The sequence below is a fragment of the Phocoena sinus genome, chromosome 20 (assembly GCF_008692025.1).
Source record: "Phocoena sinus isolate mPhoSin1 chromosome 20, mPhoSin1.pri, whole genome shotgun sequence".
Lineage (NCBI taxonomy): Eukaryota > Metazoa > Chordata > Mammalia > Artiodactyla > Phocoenidae > Phocoena > Phocoena sinus.
The window spans coordinates 46,648,200-46,666,549 of NC_045782.1; the positions used below are offsets into that span (position 1 = coordinate 46,648,200).

The window sequence follows — 18,350 nt, forward strand, 5'->3', positions numbered from 1 at the left end:
TTGAGAAAGATAAAAAGATCAAATTATTTTCAATAATGTATTTAACCTAACTTAATATAAAAATATTATTTCAATATGTCATCAATATTCTTTAAATTATGAATTCTTTTACTTTTCTTGTTTCCCACTAAATCTTTGAAATCTGGTGTGTCTTTTTACTGTTATAGCACGTCTTAATTCAGACCAGTCACATTCGAGCACTCAAGATATGACAGCTGGCTGCCATATTGGACACACAAGGATGGATATTTGATATTAGGAAATTATTTTTCAGGTGTGTTAATGATATTGTGGTTGTTTCTCTAAAAACTCCTGTCCTTTGGGTATGTTGAAATACTTAAGGATGAAATGATACAATGAAACTTGGTTCTGCCAGAGGAAAAATTTTCCCTCTTCCCTTTTGGGACTGTGCTTGGAGGTCCTGAAAATTAAATTGACAAAAGACAGGTGAACAGGAAGAAAGCAAAGTGTATTCACACCCTCTGGCGGGTACAGAAGACGTGCACGCAGTAATCAGAGGTAGGGTAATAGGAGAAAGGGAGGGAGGGGAAAGAGAAGACCAATCGGTTTCTTTAGGAAAGAGAAAAGGGTGTTTAGGGGAACAAGCAGGAGGTAAGTTTGTGATCATATTTGCTAAGCAGGTGACTCGCACGTCTTGGGCCAGACCCACGAAGAATTCTGTGGGTCTGGGCAGCCGAGCGTCGCACTATGGGAACCAGGAAGTTCGCGCAGTGTTTGCCTTCCGTGATAAAACGGCGATTTCGGTCCTTCGAAGGTTTTTACGAGGTTCCGCGCGCGGGGCCGAGGCGAGGACTTTAGGGCCGAGACTAGGACTTTAGCTCCGAGCTCCTCTGCGGGGAAAGGCGGGAGCTCAAGCCGGGTGACACCCGCCGCGAGCGAGGGGCAACTCTCGGCGCTCCCTGCCGGCCCGCCCCCCGCGAACCCGCCCCACCGCGCCGGGCGGAGCCAACCTCCGCCCTGCGACCCCCGACCCCGCGTACCGCCCCTCCGCCGCCGGGCGCGGTTTCCCGGGGACGCATTTCTCGCCGCACCGCGGGCTGCCCGGACCTCCCTGGCGGAGCACCTTCCGGCGGACCCAGCGCGGAGCTCTGAGCTCGGCTGCGGTCCGGCGGCAACCCAGGTGTGGCGGCCTCAGGACGCGGCGCGAGCACAGGAACCGCACCCCGCGGGACCCCGGCCGCACCCCCGGAGCTCCAGGCCGCCCCGCCCCGCCCCCGGCTCCGAAGGGCGTAGCTGCGTCGGGAGAAGCCTCAGCCTGGCTCGGGCGCTCAGGTGGCCCGGGTCCGCCCAAGTAGGTTCCCTGCGGATTTGACCCGCGGTTCTCGGGTTCCCGGGGCTCTTCCTTCGGGTGGGGGTGGAGGGTGCCCCGCTGGGCAACACATTGGCGACCTAGGTGATTTTTACATGTAACTTAACAATTTCCGAAATTCTCAAACCCACAGCTGGGCACTTAGGCAGTTGTTAAACTGATGACCATGCTTAATAATTCCCAAACTAGGTACAGGAGGTGAGTGTTCTCTGAAAGTAAGCCTCCCTCATAGTCCGTTCTCCGGTGTTTCGGATTGTATTCGTTTCTCGGCTACCACCTGTTAAGCGTCTGTAGGGAACGATGGCTCCTATAAGGATGGCCGGGCATAGGTAAGATAAGACAGAGGGGAAAGTACTCTTAGTGCTTTTATAAACCTGGCACCCAGAGGAGAGCACAGAGTGCCCAGGTGACTGCCCTGGGCCCCTTGGTGGGCAGGGAGGGCAGGCATTTTGCAGGCTTCCAGCAGTGTCGCCACTGGATGGTCCTGCTTTGGTGGGGGTCCCCGAGTCTTCTGGGTCGTAGCTGCCTTTTAAGGTAGTCTCCTCTGGGCTAGGCACTGACAGGACGTACTGTTCCATTTACTCTTCACGCCAGTCGTGCCAGGCAGACATCTTAATTCCGCTAAGAAGTAAGGGGTTAAAGCTCAGAGAGGTTGAGTGACCTGACCAAGGTTTCCACTGGAAGGCAACCGGCACTGGGGCTTCAGTTCCTGGCCTGCACCAGCTGACATCCTTAGTGTCCACATTTGTGACCATTGGGCAGTACTGGAGCGGCCTCGAGGAGGGTCGGCTCCTACACCTGCGCTCCGTTGGCCGCGGCTGAGCCCCTGGTCTTACCCCTCAGTGTGGAGACGATGCCAAAGCTGCAGGGCTTCGAGTTCTGGAGCTGTACCCTGGGGGGGGCCCGCCACGTGGTGGCCCCCATGGTGGACCAAAGCGAGCTGGCCTGGAGGCTGCTGAGCCGCCGCCACGGGGCCCAGCTGTGCTACACACCCATGCTGCACGCCCAGGTCTTCATTCGAGATGCCAACTACCGCAAGGAGAACCTGTACTGCGACGTGTGCCCCGAGGACCGGCCTCTCATCGTGCAGGTGGGCAGCCCAGCCCAGAATGCTGGCCGAGCACCTCTCCCTGGGCCCTTCCGGAAAAGGCTTCCTGAGATCGGAGGGGCGGGGGTGGGCCAGTTCTCCCAGAGATTGACCTCTTCCTGGGAGCTGCCTCAGGCTTTTGGTGAACGGACGACCTGGGTGTGATGGAAGATTCGCAACGCCCTCCCCAGCATCACCCATAGTGCTCCCTCTTTATCAGAACAGTTAGAGAGAATGGCTCTGCTCTTCGCAAAGTCAGTGATACTGGCTTTCTGCTACAACTGGGAGAGTTGTCTGAATTTGTAACTTGCTCTCGTGGTGGCATGGGAACGCATCCCAGCTTGGTTAAATTGTAAACATCTAAGATAGGATGCCATCCTGTGGTCATCCCCTCAGGCAACACCCCCACTGGTTACCTATGAACCCGTGTGGGACTGGCTTGGGCTCATGGTAACTTTCGTGTCTCTTTCAGTTCTGTGCCAATGACCCGGAGGTGTTTGTCCAGGCAGCTCTCCTGGCTCAGGACTACTGCGATGCCATCGACCTGAATTTGGGCTGCCCGCAGATGATAGCCAAGCGAGGTGAGTTCCCGTTCTGGGGTTCTGTGTCATTGCACAAGCTTTTGGCTGGGGTGGACTCCAAGCCCAGAGGTGCCCAGTGTGTGGCTGAGCTGGCCAGGGGCCTGGCCCTGCCTCTGATGGCAGCAGCTCAGGCGGCCACCGGCCCTTTCTTTGCTCCTCCTTCTGTAGAGCGGCCCTTCTCAGGCACTGAGGGCGGGGGACAGGGTTCAGCTGGCTGTCAGGGGCTCATCACGTCCTGGGAAGTTGTTGGGCTCCCTCTGGATAAATGTGTTTTGCTGAAAAGTCCCCACCACGCCCTCGTGCTGCCTCAGGGACCAGTGGCTGCTGCCCTGGCATTTCAGCCTTTCTCCCTCACTGGGCCTGAGGAGTTGCTGGTTGGTCAGAGACCGTGTGGGGTGGGCATTCCATTCAGCACCCTTGAGCTCGGGCCGCCGGGCTAATAGAACCTGGCCAGGCAGCTCGAGGCCCATGTGGACTCGAGAGGGGGTTGCAGAGGGCATGCTTGTTCTTCGCAGGTCACTATGGCGCCTTCCTGCAGGAGGAGTGGGACCTCCTCCAAAGAATGAGTGAGTTGGCCACACACTACCTGCGGGGACTTGGGGCCACGTTGTGGTTGGGTGGCAAGCCTGAGACAGCCTGGCAGGGTTCAGGAGAGGACAGTGGCTGGCAGAGTCCTCTTGGCTGTGGCAACCCCCGCGCCTTTCCACTGTAGAAGGTGGCTGTGAAGTCGCCTGTCCCACTCCTGCTGGCCCCCCGTCGAACCAGATAGTAGGTGCTGGAGGGCGGCATCCTCGCCCTCCCAGTCCTGGCCTCTCCAATGCCCTAGGGTCAGAGGTGCAACTCTCAGCTGCCATCGAGAGGGAACCAGCGCGGGGCGGCTGCAGGGCCTTTGCTCCTTTGGGGGCTTAGCCATGGGTCCCCACACCCTGCCTGAAGGTGGCACCACAGTTCTCTCAGGAGCTGACTCTGCCTTTCCCTAGTTCTGCTAGCCCACGAAAAACTTTCTGTCCCTGTCACATGCAAGATCCGTGTCTTCCCAGAGATTGACAAGACTGTAAGGTACGCCCAGATGCTGGAAAAGGCTGGCTGCCAGGTGAGGGCTATGGGCTCCCAGGGCCCTGCACTGTTCCCCCGCCTCCAGGAGTGCCCCTTGAGGGTTTACCCTCTGGGGTGGGCAGGAATCAGTGACCTTTAGGTGAGGCCTGATGAGGGGAGGGGAGCCCCATGCTTGGGCCCAGGAGGCCAGTATTGTGCAGGGGGAGGTGCTGGGCCTCAACCACCTTCTTCCCACCCACCCCCCACCAGCCCTGGGGTCAGGCTGGTGCCTGTTCCTCCCTCACACCTTTGGCCTTGGGCAGCGGGGGTGCTGCCACTACAGAGAGGACTGGCCCTTGAAAGGGTCTGGGCCTCTCACCTCACATCCTGGGTGGCGTGGTAGCCTGGCTCTGACGTGCAAGCCCCAGGCAGCACCCCCAGGGTGTCAGCTGGCCTCAAGTGCAGCACTGAGTGAGCGAGGCACAGGGCGGCCTTTCCTCTGCTCTGCATGGGAAGTTGATACCCTAAAAGCCGAAGGCAGAGGGTCCCCTGGAGTTGGTTTGGGGGCCGCAGTTGAGAGTGGGGCTGAGCCAGGTGCTGCTGTGTCCTAGTTGCTGACTGTCCACGGGCGCACCAAGGAGCAGAAGGGGCCCTTGTCGGGCACCGCGTCCTGGGAGCACATCAAGGCTGTGCGGTGAGTGGACACGGGGTGAACCCAGGGCAGGGAGACAGCCCAGCCCCAAGGCAAGGCCCTCAGCCCTTTGGGCAGCAGGAGGGGTGCTGGGCCTGGGGGTGAACAGCACAGTGGGAAGATGGAGTTTGGGGGCCTGGCCCTCCCCCCAGGGTTGTGGGGGAAACAGCATCCTTCTGAGCGTCTGCCCATCCTGTTCCCCGACAGGAAGGCAGTGGCCATCCCTGTGTTTGCCAATGGGAACATCCAGTGCCTGCGGGACGTGGAACGCTGCATCCAGGACACGGGGGTGCAAGGGGTCATGAGTGCAGGTGAGGCTGTGCCCTTGCCCACAGCTGGGCCACCACTGGCAGATGCTGGAGGGGCCTGTTTGCATCATGGCACCATTGGCCCAGCTACAGAGCCTCAGGCTTCACGCTGTCATCCCTGAAGTCTCCATCTGCCTGATGGGCCAGAGCTGTCAGGCCAGTGGCCAGCCTTGCCCTTGGAGTGGCGAGGCACGGGGGCCCCTGAGCCTTGCATTGCCTTCCTCCTGCAGAGGGAAACCTGCACAACCCTGCCCTGTTCGAGGGCCGCAGTCCTGCCGTGTGGGAGCTGGCCGAGGAGTACCTGGACATCGTGCGGCAGCACCCGTGCCCTCTGTCCTACGTCCGGGCCCACCTCTTTAAGCTGTGGCACCACACGTGAGTTGCCCCCCCAGGGCAAACGCTGTCTGGTCTGAGGCCTGCCTGGAACATTGGGGTTTGTTCGTGTTTTTTCCCTAAATTTTTTTTAAAATTTATTTTATTTATTTATTTTTGGCCGCGTGGGTCTTCGTTGCTGCGTGTGGGCTTTCTCTAGTTGCGGCGAGCGGGGGCTATGCTTTGTTGAGGTGCGCAGGCTTCTCATTGTGGTGGCTTCTCGTTGCGGAGCACAGGCTCTAGACGCGCGGGCTTCAGTAGTTGTGGCACGCAGGTTCAGTAGTTGTGGCTTGTGAGCTCCAGAGCGCAGGCTCAGTAGTTGTGGCGTATGGGCTTAGTTGCTCCGCGGCATGTGGGATATTCCCACGCCAGGGCTCGAACCCTTGTCCCCTGCATTGGCAGGATTCTTAACCACTGTGCCACCAGGGAAGCCCTGCATTGGGGTTTTTAAGACGAGCTCTCCACAAACATTTACAAAACCACCTGCCACCAAGTCTGGGAGGGCCGCGGTGACATGGTGAGGTTGGGTGGGAGGAGAGACCGTGCTCCTCTGTGCCCAGGGCTCAGGGTTGGTGGTTGGGAGCTGGGTGCCGGGTTGGCTCTGTGATGGGGCGTCTGCATCAGGCTGCAGGTGCATCAGCAGCTTCGAGAGGAGCTCGCCAAAGTGAAGACCCTGGAGGGCATTGCCGCAGTGAGCCAGGAGCTGAAGCTGCGGTGTCAGGTGGGTGCTGGGCTCATGTGTAGTGGGAAAGAGGCTTGGGCCTTGGGCCTCTAACCGAGGGCCCTCTGGACTTTTGCAGGAGGATATATCCAGGCAGAAGGAGGGAGAGAAGCCTTCAGGCGGCTTGCCTTTCTTCCACTGGATCTGCCAGCCCTACTTCCGGCCAGGGTGAGCCTCCCACATGTGGGCTGGCAGGGGGGTGGGGGGGTGCAAGAGGGTTACATGGAGGAGGGGGCTGTTCTGCCTGCTGCCCCCCTTGGCTGGGGTGCTTCATCCCTCAGGGGCCAGGGGCCTCTTCCTTGTCAGCCTATGTTTAGGTTTTAAATGGCTTTTTTCATAAGATGCTTCTCTAAGCTCCTCTGATCCTGAGTGGGTTTGCCCTGGGGTCAAGAGGTTGACCCTCCCTAGCTTCCTCTGGCTTTTCTGAGGTGAGGCTAGGCTGTCATCTGTAGCCACAGCCCCGCCCAGGACTCAGTGGCTCAGACACTGGTGTCCCAGCCTCCGTGCCGGCTGCTGGGGCCTCAGCGGAGTTGCACACATCCTCACCCGGGGACTGCAGCTGGCGGGCTGCCTCTCATGAGTGTCCCTCAGCTCTGCCCGCTGCTTCTCCCTTTCAGGCCCAGGGACGGGAGCAGGGAGAGCGGGGGTGCCCGTAGCAAGCGGGCCCTGGAGGAGGAGGAGGGCAGTACAGACGTCTTGTCTAAGAACAAGCAGAAGAAGAAACTGAGGAACCCCCATAAGACCTTCGACCCCTCGCTGAAGCGTAAGATGCTCCCACCACTGGAGCCCTGGGAGGTGGCCAGCCCCCGCCCCGGGTCCCCCAGGGTCAGGTGGCTCTCCTGCTTCCTAAGCCATGGAGAGTCCACCAAGAAGGGCCCTGTGACCCTTCCATGTGCCCCCAAGGAGACTGGCGGGTCCCACGAGGCCACAGCCAGTCAGCCTCCCTGCCTGCTGCGGTCCCTGAGCTGCTGCCCTGAGGCAGCTGGAGAGGAAGGGAGTGGGGCCTGGGGCGGCTTTCCCAAGAAGGACCTTCAAGTGGGAGGTGGTGGGCATGGAGCCCGTGCATCTCGGGCAGATGGGATGAGGTTTCCCAGCGCAATCCTGAGTACTACGTTCTCTGCCCTCTGCAAGCCACCTGGCCTGGCCAGCCGCAGGGAGCAGGGATACCTGCCAGGGGCCACATGTAGGAGATGGCTGTGGTGGGTGGGCTCACCTAGTTCAACCAGCACCTCCTTTTGCTCTTTTCCCAGCAAAATATGCAAAGTGTGATCAGTGTGGAAACCCAAAGGTGAGTCCGTCTTTCTAGCCACACCGCCCAGGGTAGAGCTCAGCCCCGGGAGGGGTGGGGACCTGCGCAAGAGGTCCTCTCCCTGTCTGTTTTGGGGGCAGCCTGGCACAGCCCAAGGTGGGTTGGCTTCTGTCGCGTAAGGGGCTCTGCCTGTCTTCAGCAGAGCCCCACCTGTGCTCGGGGCCCACTCACTCAGGCTGCAGCCCGGCCAGGGGAGGAGCATTAGCCCCAGGCTCACACGCTTTCCTGTGTCCAGGGCAACAGGTGTGTGTTTAACCTGTGCCGGGGCTGCTGCAAGAAGCGAGCTTTCAAAGAGACAGCTGACTGTCCAGGTGAGGTGCGCCCGCTACCACCGGGCGCCCGCCCTCACTGTAGTGGGCAGTGGACCCTCAGCCTCCTGAGCCCCATTTCCCTCCTCTTGTCCCTCTGCCAGGTCACGGACTGCTTTTTAAAACCAAACTGGAGAAGTCTCTGGCCTGGAAGGGGGCCCAGCCGCGTCTGCAGGAACCACAGCAGGCCAGGCCTGGAGAACCAGGTGGCTTCCCGGAGGTCATGGGCAGTGCCCTGGCCTGAAGGGCAGCTGCAGCCCCATGTGCCACCCCCCAGCCCTGCTGCTGAAGCCTTGAAACGTCCCACTTAAGGAAACTCCTTTACTCAGGGAACCTCCTGCTACTTCACACGGAAGGACAAGCTGGTCTTCCCTTCAGCCCATGCTGGGGGCCCAGAGATGCTGCACCAGGGAGCAGGCTCCCAGGCTGGACCTGCCCCGTCCTCACAGCCCACGTGTGTTCAAGATGAACAATAAATCATTTCAAAGACACGACGTTCCCACTCAGGTTCTTTAAGACCTGAGTGTCGTCGGGGTCAATAGGGCCTTCACAACAGGGGAATGAGCAAGGCGCCGCCCGCCATCATCTTCCTAACCACGGGACCCGCTTAAAGGAGGGCCACGCACTGGCCTCAGCCCTGTAAAGCCAAGTGCAATGTGAGAAAGGGGAGCCCAGGAGGTGGGGACTGGGCCAGGGGGCCCCACGGAGACAGGAAGGAGTGGTGCAAGGGGCTGTTCTCAGGCTGCCCTTTAATGGACTAAGATTCAACAACGCTACAACCCCAAATGACACAACGAACGTAGAGGCTGAGAGACAGTGCTGCCGGGTGGGGGCCCCAGGCGCCATGTGCGCGAGCCCAGCAGGCCTCTCCTTCCAGAAAAGCCCATCTCCTCCCCAGCCCATCTCCTCCCCAGCACCCCCAGCACCCCCAGCACAGGGTGCAGCAAGGGGGAAGGGGGGGGGCACAAGAATCTGGGCACATGAAGCCCAGGCAGGGGGCTGAGGGCTAGCGTCAGCCAGCAGCCAGGCCCCTACAAGTGGGCCACAGGCATCACCTCTGGAAGTGCTGCTGGAGCAGATGGGAGGCCCAGGAGTCCAAGGGTGGGGGGGGTTGGGGCAGGGTGGAAGGTGTGCAGACCATCCTGGAGGCCGAGGGTGCCCTCACATGTTGGTGCTCATCCGGGACTGGCTGTTGGCTGGCGTCAGCTCCCCTTGGCTCCCTTCCCGGGGAGGGGACTGCAATGGAGACAGCCACTTAGCCCAGAGGGGCGCGTGTGCCCATCCCATCCCCCCAACCCCAGGGCCCCCCTGCCCGCACCTTGACATGGATCTGGTTGCGTAGCACAGCCGCCCTCAGGATCATGGCTTTGGCACGGCGCTGGAACTCCTTGCCCATCAGCAGGGACTTCTCGAAGGTGGTGCTGCGCTGATCCACATCCCGGGCATATAGGATCTGTGGAGGTGCAGGGCTCAGTGGGGCCCAGGGTCTCCCTCCCACACCCCACAGCCCTGAGGCTGCCCACCTTGCTGTGGGAGTCGATGCGGGCGTTGATGAGCCCCTCCAGGATGAGCTGCGTCAGCTCATCCTCCAGCGCCGCCACTGTGGTGTTGAAGGCCGTGGCCATCTTGCGCATGTCAGCTGACACGTAGGGGCTGAAATACTGCAGAGCAAAGGGGACATGAGCCACCCACGGACACATCCATAGCACCCTGCCTTGGCCTCAGCTTCTGCCCCTGCGTTTACCTGGATGAGGGCCCGGTTGCGAATCTGTGTGTACAGGGTCCTGACGTGGGGGGCCAGGTACATGTCTAGGAGCAGGTTGTCCTGGCGAGGAGAGCCAGTTAGGGACAGCCGCCCCAGGCCTTCCGCACTCGCCCACCTCCAAGCCAGGCCAGGCCCCTCACCTTCATCTCGTCCAGCATCTTCAGGCACGAGGCATACTTGGACTCATAGAATTTGAAGATAATGTCCCGAACCTGTGGTTCCAGCTCCAAGAACAACTTGAAGGAGCTGCAGATGCCAGACTCCTCAGAGCCGGCCCTGCCTGCCCACCCGCCTGAAGGTGGCTGGGGGCGCAGGAGCAGGGCTGCAGTGCCCAATACCCCACCTTCCACCCACCTGCTGGAGATGACATTGCGCTGCAGCTCCTGCCGGTCAAAGGTGGCCAAGGCGCACAGGCCACCGTACACGGCCACGTTGCTGGGGGAGAGCAGCTGAGGAGCAAGAAGGGAGATGGGTCAGAGTCCTGGGGTCACTGGCAGTCAGTACAGAAGTCTGGGCTGGGTCCACCCTACCTCACCCACCACCCACTCAGAATGCCTAGAACCCCATGGGGGTGACCGCCCAACAGAGAGCCCAACTCTCGAGCCCTCACCCTGCTTCCCAAGCCCCAGTGAAGTTCTCCTCCCCAGAGACCCTCACGCCCTTCACCTCGGGGAAGTCGCAGTGATCGAAGGAAGCCAGCAGGAAGCACTTGGCAGCCTGCTTGTACTTGCGTGCGGCCAACTCAGCCAGGCCTGGAGGTGGGGGCAGGGGGAAAAAGGATGAAGCCCGGCATCCAGAGGAAGCTGCCAGGGCCCTGTGGGGCCATCAACGGGCGCGCACCTGGGGCAGAAACGCTGGCAAGTGAGAAGTAACCTCGCCAGTGAGCACCGGCAGCACTCTCCGTGAACCAGGCGCCCAGGGAGGCTGAGCAACTGCTATTCCTACTGCAGAGGGCACCCGAGCTGTTCAGCTGACGGGCTAGGGGTGGGAGCAGGGGTAACCAGCCATGGCAGCCCTGTCAGAAGGCACTGCCTCTACTCCCAACCACTGCTCACCACTCCCTAGCCTCCAAGGGGGACCTGAGCTGGGTAGGTGTCAGGTACAGCATAGGTGTGGGGCTTGTGGGTTTCCCTGGCTGGGATGAGATCACCCGGGCTGCCCTCCTGCCCCTGTGCCCCAGGGCCCTCACCTGCTGCACACTTGAGCTTGGTGAGGATGGCCTGAGTCTGGGTGTCCCGCTCTCCACGCTGCTGCAGGAGAAGGTCGCACATGTGAGCAACCCCCCGCCCTCCATACCTTCATCAACCCCCAGGCACCCGGCCCCAGCCTAAGAGCTACAGAGGCAGACTCCAGGAGGACAAGGCCCACCAGGGCCAGGAGTGGTCAGGGATCCTAGGGCAAGTTCCAAGGGGCACAGAGCCATCATTACCTCGGCAATTTCCGGGGTGGACTCAGCCTTGCTGACATAGCTCAGCACGTGAGACCAATTCTGCAAGTAGACGCTGACCTGGTGGGCAGGTGGAATGCACTCAGCCTGGGGCGCCGCCTCCTGGCCCACGGGCATTGCTGCCCTATGCCCCCCTCCCATGCCACCCACCCCAGGGCCCACCTTGATGACGTTGAGGCACATGTTAATGACGTGCTTGGCGCTGGTGCAGTAGTCCCGGGCCCGGGAGTAACACTTGAGGGCGTTGCTAAGGTCCCCACAGTCCAGATAGTGGTCACCCAGGTCATCATGGCCACGCCTGTGGGTCCGGCCACAAGTGGACACCGGTCAGTCCATGGGCCTGGCTGCCCAACCCCCCACCCCAAGGGTGCACCTGATGCTCCCTCTGATGGAGCCCGCCCCCCAGCCCCCTGGGCACACCTGATGCTCTCCTTGATAGAATTGCCCTTGTAGTTCTTCAGATCTGTGTCTAGCTTCTCCAGCTTCAGCAAGGCCTTCTTCCGCGTGGCCTCCACCCAGGCTGTGTCCAAGGGTGGGGGCTCCACACCACTCTCAGGGATGGCATCCGGTGCATTCTGCAGCTCCCTGAGGGAGGACCTGGCCATTAGGGGCCTGTGTGCAGGGGGGCAGCTGCCTCCCATTGGCCCTCACCCCCACTGGGAGGGCGCCCAGTTGGCACAGGGGCAGTTGTGACGGCAGGAGCCCGCAGCCTGGCGGGAGAGCCCAGCGAGAAATAAGTCACACAGCCATGCTGAGAAGCAAAAAGCACGTTGCAGTCTCCACAGGCTCTGCTCAATGTTGGAACTGCACACGCATGCAAATGTGGAGGGAGCCTGAATTCTCAGCGAGGAGAGTGAGAGTCTAGCCCGTTGGGCCGTTTCTGCTCCTCCTGGCTTTTCAACAAGAAAGCCAGATCACTGTGTCATGGGGCCAGGCACTGCAGGAGCATAGGGAAGGCCCTTGCCCAGGCTGGCCATATAGTACATGCAGCCCCTGCCCCACCTCATTGAGCCCTGGCCTCACCTGGCAGCCTCCAGGAGCTTGCGGTGGATCTCCTCGTACATGTCCACGTTGAAGGTCCTCTGCACGAAGGACAGGGCCATCTTCAGGGCCTCCACCCGCAGCGGGGGGCAGTGGTCAGCAATGAACTGCAGTCGTTCGATGCGCATCAGGCCACTGTAGCTGGCCGCATACTGCTCCAGATCCTGGGGGCAGGGGTGGATTGTGCAAGCTGGGACCCTAGACCTCAAACCCCAGCCAGTGAGTCAGGAGTAGTGGCATGTGGGCACCAAATAAACCACTGTCCAGGGGCTGACGAAAGGCCACTCGGGATGGGCCAGTGCAAGGGCCTCTGGAGTCAATCTCTGCCCTGGGGGGTGAACGGCCACAGCCACGTGGGCAGCCAGTCACCAAGCTGAGCAGTGAGGAGACAGTGCTTCCCAGGCTGAGTCCCAAGGAAGACCTGCCCTCGCAGTGAGACTCGACCTGCAGGGGGGCCTGGCACACAGGGCTCCTCCGTGTGGGGGAGAAGCAGGTGCAGGGTCTGGAACCGACTAGCAACCCATTATAAGTGCACAACTAGAAACCCTAAAAGTTTCTGAGTCAGAAAAAGATGCGGTGGAAGTGGGGAGCCTAGCCTGGACCTCCCAGCAGGACTGACACCCCCAAGCAGTCCCCGACGCTCCAGGAGTGCCCGCCAGGCTCCGTACCAGGGTGGGGTTCTCCACAACGTAGTTGACATCGGGCGCGTTCTGCGGGTCCTCCTGGGGGTCCACATCAATCTGCATAGGCTCCACGGCTCCCTGCAACACGGGCCAGCACCTTGGCACCTTGAGCAGGGGACGCCCAGGGAGGGCGAGTGACCCTCACTGTGTCCCAGCTCAGCTCTGCCCTCCATCTCCCGGGTGGGTGGGATCCTGTCCCCCGAGCCCCTCCCCACTGCCCGCCAAGTCCAGCGCCGCCACATCAGGGAGGGGGCTCCTAGCAAGACCGTTGGCTCAAGAGCAGAACGCTCAGCCCGATCGTGATGGCCCATCTGTGGGGCGGGAACCAGAGCCGAAAGACCACTACCCAGGGACCCCAGAGGGTCCCTACGTGCTCCCAGCCACCGTCCTGACGCAGCCTCCTCCGAGCCATAGGGAAAACACCGGCGGCCTCGACCCAGGCGCGGCTGAGCAGCCGGAGCCGCAGCGCCGGGCGAGTACAGCCGATGGACCGGGAGGCGGGAGGGGGGCGCCCGGGCGCCCTGCGCGGCCCGGCGGGCGTGCGGGCTGGTCCCGGCCCCTATCCCGGAAGGTACCTCATAAAGCAGCGTACAGGCCGACAGGCTGGCGCTCAGGCTGAAGTCCCCGGCCGTGCCCGGCAGGAAGAGCTCTGACCTACCGCTGGGAGGGGCGCAGTGCACATCTGCCACTGACGACGCGGCCGCGCGGGGGGCCGGGCCACCCCGCATTCTGTCCTGACTCTCTGCACCCCCCGACCCTGACACAGAGCTGGCTGGCTGCTGAAGGAGAGAGAGCGTTAGCGCGCCGGGCCTGCCGGGCTGCCGGGGCCGACGGGCGGGACGCTGCGGCCGGAGCCCGGGCGCAGGGAGGACGCCGCGCGGGGGGTTGCGCACGGCCGGCCCCGCTCAGGCCCAGCGGCGGGAGCGCGGGGGGGCCGCCGGCCGCGGCTCGTTACCTGCAAGTTAAACACCTGAACCGGCAGCGGCATCTTCGCCCACCCCGCCGCGGCGCGCCGTTCACTTCCGGGGCAGCGCAGCCGCCGTTTCCGGGTCGTGGCGTGGGCGGGGCGGCTCTTAAAGGGGCCGCGGCGCTCCTGGCCGGGCGGTGACCGCGGGTCCCGCGGCCGCATGAGCCGCGTGCGGGGGGCGCTGTGCCGGGCCTGCCTCGCGCTGGCCGCGGCCCTGGCCGCGCTGCTGCTGCTGCCACTGCCGCTACCCCGCGCGCCCGCGCTGGCCCCGACCCGGGCCCCGGACCCCGGCCCCGGCCCACACGCACCCCCTGCCCGTCCCGCCACCGCCCCCCGCCTGCGGCCCGACGACGTCTTCATCGCGGTCAAGACCACCCGGAAGAACCACGGGCCGCGCCTGGGGCTGCTGCTGCGCACCTGGATCTCCCGGGCCCGACGGCAGGTGGGCCCCGTCCCGAGACCCCGCGGACCCCGGGACCCCCGCCCCCGGCACCCTTCCATGCCCCGAGATCCCAGCTCCCCGGATTCCTGACCTTGGGACCCCGGGCCCGGGACCTCCTCCATCCCTAGTCCCGGCACAGCCGCCCCCCGGACTCCGCCCTCAGGACCTCCACCGCCGGGATCCTCCACCCGGGACTCCTACCCCGGCATCCTTGCCTTGGGACCCCGCGCCCTCATCTCCAAACTGGCAACCCCGCCCTGGACCTCATCCAGGATAACCACCCCAGGACCCCCTACCCACCGCTGTGTCCCTAGCATGGCAGTCAGGCCGCAGGCCTGAGTATACAGAGACCCAGGACCCTCAGTGCCCACCCTTTCCTGTCCTTTCTCGGGCTCCAGGCTTGGGTGGATTTTCCCAGCTGACACTGGGCTGAGACCACAGAAACTCCTCCAGCAAGAGCAAGCCTGGCCCCAGCAGCACTGGGGATGCTGAGGGTACTAGCAGGCTGTCACTGGGACACCGCCCTCCCTTCTCCTGGACCCCATCCCTTCCAAGCCCACCCTTGCCTCTCCAGCTTCACCCTTGCTCACAGGGCCAAGGCCCTGCCAGGCCCAGAGTCCCTGGGAGGTGCCTCTTGAAACCTCACAGGTTATTTCTCTATAGACGTTCATCTTTACCGACGGGGATGACCCTGAGCTACAGCTCCAGGAAGGTGAGTGCCCTCCCCAGCCCAGCCCTGCTGGCGTGTCTGAGGGCCTCCTTCTCAGCTATCCCTTGGTTCAGTGCCACATGGACCCCTGCTGTGTATAAAGGCCTGGGGTGGCGGGGGGGGGGGGGTGTTAAGGCACCTGTCCAAGGCTACACAGCTGGTAGAGGACAGAGCCTGGAGTCCAGGGCCCCGCCCTACCAGCCATGCTCTGCCTCCCTCAGCCACTGGCTGACTTCCCAGTGCCTCTGGCTGGAGTCATGTCCCCTGAAGATGGGCCAGCAGGGAACCATCCTTTCCAGTCCTGCCCAGAGCAGTGTGGTCCCACCCCAGTCCTATTTCCTGGTGGGTTTTCTCCCGTGAGATTCCAAGTGGTCGTCATCTGCCCGGACCTCGGAGGGCAGCAACAGGATCAGCTGAAGGAGGTCAAGACAGAGCTGTGATTGGGTCCGACTTCCAGACCTTGAACAGGACAGGCCCTGTGCCGACCAGCTAGCCGCATTTTGCCCGACTTCAGTGGGGTGGGCTGGCAGCAGGCCTCACCCCAGCCCTCATGCTTCCATCTCTCCAATGGGCAGGCAGCCATGTCGTCAACACCAACTGCTCAGCCGTGCACACACGCCAGGCTCTGTGCTGCAAGATGTCAGTGGAATACGACAAGTTCATTGAGTCTGGACGCAAGTATGTGGTGGCCACGCCCATGCCCCCCGGAGACTCCAGGGCTGAGTGAGAGTCCGGGCCCCCACCTGGGCCAGGGGCTCCCCCATCCCCACCCCCTGAGCCCGGCTCACTCTAGAGACTGCACGTTCCCAGGTGGTTCTGCCATGTGGACGATGACAACTACGTAAACCCCGAAGGCCTGCTGCAGCTGCTGTCCACCTTCTCACCCAGCCAAGACGTCTATCTGGGGCGGCCCAGCCTGGACCACCCCATCGAGGCTACCGAGAGGGTCCAAGGAGGTGGAACCGTGAGTGCTGGGGCCGGGGAGGGGCTGCTGAGAACATGGAGACTCTAGCAGGGAAGGGCTGGGACAGGTTCCTGATCCACCCAGATGCAGTGTTTCAGGAAGTGGGGTAAGTAAGGTGGGACTGCGGGAGGGGCTGGGACCACAGGCAACTGGGCTGTGGAAGCCCCGGTGTCCTTGTGCCCTGGGAAGCTTCTGCCAATTAACCAGGGAGTCATTAAGGAGCAGCTTGGGGACGACCCTTGGAGTGCCCAGACGAAGAGTTGGGGTGAAGAGACCTGATCGGTGGCTCCCTTCCCTTCAGGTAACCACGGTCAAGTTCTGGTTTGCTACCGGAGGGGCCGGGTTCTGCTTGAGCAGAGGCCTTGCACTCAAGATGAGCCCATGGGCCAGGTGAGTGAAGGCCAGGCAGGCGCTGGCTGCCGCAGATGGAGCTGCCCAGGGCTGGGGAGGCACTGACCTGTCCCCCCTCCGCTCCCCAGCCTGGGCAGTTTCATGAGCACAGCCGAGCGGGTGCGGCTGCCGGACGACTGCACGGTGGGCTACATTGTGGAGGGGCTGCTGGGCGCCCATCTGTTGCACAGCTCGCTGTTCCACTCCCACCTGGAGAGCCTGCAGAGGCTGCCGCCCGACACCCTGCTCCAGCAGGTAGGCGCGCTGGGCCCCTGCTGCCTCCGCAGGTGTCCCTGCCTCGGGCCCCTGCCCCCACCTGGCTCCCCAGCACCCAGATGGGCTCCCGGCTGAACAAGGGCTCAGGGCGGGGGTAGGTTCCAGCGCTGCGGCAACTTTGCCGTGGACCCTGGACCCTGGCTGCTGTGACCCAGGGTCCTGGCTGTAGGGGGCTCCCAGGCTCATACGGGGGCTCTTTTGTAAAGAACAGCTGCTGCGCCTTCCCAGGTGGGTGGGCCCAGGGCACCCGGGCCATGGGCAGTGGTTCAGGGGTGACAGGAGTCACAGACCTGGCCCAGGGAGGGGGGATCAGCTTTGGGCAGGGGGTTGGGGACCTCTCGCCCCTACACATGCACCAGCCACCTCCCTGAGGTGTCTTCTGTGCTGGCCACGCCTCTCAGCCCCCATCACTCTTCAGTGCTCTTCCTGAGCCTGCCCTGAGAGCGCTGAGTGGGAGGCACTAGGAAACCAGGAGGCCGAGTGGTATCTCCTGTGAAGGATGGGGTGGGAGGCACTGGCCCGGAGAGTGACTCTCCCTCCTCCTCTCTCCCAGGTCACCTTGAGCTATGGGGGTCCTGAGAACCCACATAATGTGGTAAACGTGGCCGGAGGCTTCAACCTGCAGCAGGACCCCACGCGGTGAGCCGGCAGTGGGGAGGAGTGCTGGGGCCAGCCCACCCGTCTTGCAGCCTGACTCCCACTTCCCTCCCAGGTTTAAGTCCGTCCACTGCCTTCTTTACCCGGACACGGACTGGTGTCCTGAGCAGAAGCAGAGTGACCTCACCTCTCGGTGAACCTCGACGTCCGACCCAAATATGCCTCTGGCTCTGCCCCAGGTGCAAGTGGGTGACACCTGCCTGAGGGAGCAAGAACAGTGCTGTCCCGTCCTGGGCTCCAGGAGGCCACAGTCACGGTCTCATCCAGGGAGATGAGGGCGCCCAGCAAATACTCCAGCTGGCTTGGAGGCCTCCCCACAGCCCCGGGCAGGCCCGGGCGACCTGGCACTGTGGGAGAGGAGGACAGCGCTGTGTGCCTGCCCAGGGGCCCAGCCCCAGCTCTCACAGGAAGGGTCTCACCCTAGGGTCCGGGGACCTGGGAGGGGGCTGACATCTGACTCCCAGGGCTCCGTCCTGCTCCCCTCACCTGTTGGAGGGGGGACTCCAGGCCAGGGCTGTGTGTGAGATGCCGCAGCTTAGCAAAGGTGACTACAGATGCTTCACGCTCCGTTCCCTTGAGAAGCCGCCCTCCCCACACCAGGCTCTGGAGCCCAGACAGGGCCTCTCTGTTTCTGAGCGGAGCCGCACTCAAGGATGCAGGCCCTCTGGCTGGCTGTGCTCTTGGGCACAGCTTACTGCTAACCAGGGCATCTCCGTTCAGAGGCCACCTTCTTGGGGGCCATCGGCCAAGGGGTTCTTACTGAGGGAACTTGAACTTTTCTCCACTCTGGCTCATTGCTCAGTACTGGTCCTCCCTTCCTGCACCCTGGGCCCCAAGTCCATGAAACAGCAGGAGCCTTTTGTGTGAGGCCCTCTCTGCAGTGAGGCATCCCCATCCCACCAGCTGACCCACCTTGACCTTGACGGTGCCTTTCCATGGGAGGAGGAAACAGAACAAGGGGAGCCAGCGCCTGCTTTCTGGTCTCTCGCTCTGCTATTGCAACGAGTGAATAAAGCCTTGATTGTTACTCTCTGTCGGTCATTGTCTTAATTAACCAGTGGCACCTGGCAGCTCAGCTCCGCATAGGGCCACACAGCATCCAGCTCCTCCCCCTGAAGGCTCTGCCCCAGACCAGCTCCACCCAGGCAGATCTGCGTTCCTTACCGCACTGCCAGTGCAGCCAAGCCTTAAGCTGCCCACTGGGCTCTCCAGTGTGAGTTGGAGAGTATGTGGCGGGGGGCGGGGGGGCCTGCAGGGAATGATGGAA

General features: G+C 62.3%; 3 protein-coding genes and 1 long non-coding RNA gene across 15 annotated transcripts; 2 read left to right on the forward strand and 2 right to left on the reverse strand.

Annotated features, from left to right (window-relative positions):
- Positions 1-450: 450 nt before the first annotated feature.
- LOC116745038 lies at positions 451-1,141 on the reverse strand. The gene is made up of 2 exons (XR_004347236.1): positions 1,002-1,141; positions 451-851 (listed from the first exon to the last, which is right to left on the reverse strand). It is a non-coding gene; the product is annotated as an uncharacterized LOC116745038 (long non-coding RNA).
- On the forward strand, positions 1,084-8,233 carry DUS1L (dihydrouridine synthase 1 like). 2 transcript variants are annotated; one of them, XM_032615314.1, is made up of 14 exons: positions 1,097-1,312; positions 2,174-2,420; positions 2,890-2,998; positions 3,514-3,564; positions 3,979-4,091; positions 4,645-4,727; positions 4,932-5,035; positions 5,263-5,407; positions 6,029-6,125; positions 6,205-6,293; positions 6,743-6,888; positions 7,376-7,413; positions 7,670-7,745; positions 7,847-8,233. In XM_032615314.1, exons 2-14 carry the CDS (start codon positions 2,184-2,186, stop codon positions 7,984-7,986), a joined length of 1,428 nt encoding a protein of 475 aa, XP_032471205.1. In that variant the 5' UTR covers positions 1,097-1,312; positions 2,174-2,183; the 3' UTR covers positions 7,987-8,233. The 2 variants fall into 2 exon arrangements, with proteins under 2 accessions (XP_032471206.1, XP_032471205.1); XM_032615315.1 differs by lacking the exon at positions 7,670-7,745 and having other exon boundaries at positions 1,084-1,312.
- A 239-nt stretch (positions 8,234-8,472) lies between these two features.
- Positions 8,473-13,710, reverse strand: GPS1 (G protein pathway suppressor 1). Of its 11 annotated transcripts, none has more exons than XM_032615308.1 (15): positions 13,634-13,696; positions 13,254-13,454; positions 12,664-12,756; positions 11,978-12,159; positions 11,375-11,539; positions 11,117-11,252; positions 10,937-11,014; positions 10,697-10,757; positions 10,174-10,259; positions 9,862-9,956; positions 9,648-9,753; positions 9,487-9,567; positions 9,266-9,403; positions 9,061-9,195; positions 8,475-8,978 (listed from the first exon to the last, which is right to left on the reverse strand). In XM_032615308.1, exons 1-15 carry the CDS (start codon positions 13,664-13,666, stop codon positions 8,904-8,906), a joined length of 1,665 nt encoding a protein of 554 aa, XP_032471199.1. In that variant the 5' UTR covers positions 13,667-13,696; the 3' UTR covers positions 8,475-8,903. The 11 variants fall into 11 exon arrangements, with proteins under 11 accessions (XP_032471194.1, XP_032471195.1, XP_032471193.1 ...); XM_032615307.1 differs by having other exon boundaries at positions 13,254-13,457; positions 13,634-13,666; XM_032615309.1 differs by having other exon boundaries at positions 8,479-8,978; positions 10,697-10,754; positions 13,254-13,457; positions 13,634-13,666.
- Positions 13,711-13,762: 52 nt separating this feature from the next.
- On the forward strand, positions 13,763-18,115 carry RFNG (RFNG O-fucosylpeptide 3-beta-N-acetylglucosaminyltransferase). Its single transcript, XM_032617837.1, has 8 exons — positions 13,763-14,087; positions 14,751-14,799; positions 15,372-15,474; positions 15,607-15,760; positions 16,062-16,150; positions 16,240-16,405; positions 16,980-17,065; positions 17,139-18,115. Exons 1-8 carry the CDS (start codon positions 13,806-13,808, stop codon positions 17,218-17,220), a joined length of 1,011 nt encoding a protein of 336 aa, XP_032473728.1. The 5' UTR covers positions 13,763-13,805; the 3' UTR covers positions 17,221-18,115.
- The last annotated feature ends 235 nt before the right edge of the window (positions 18,116-18,350 follow it).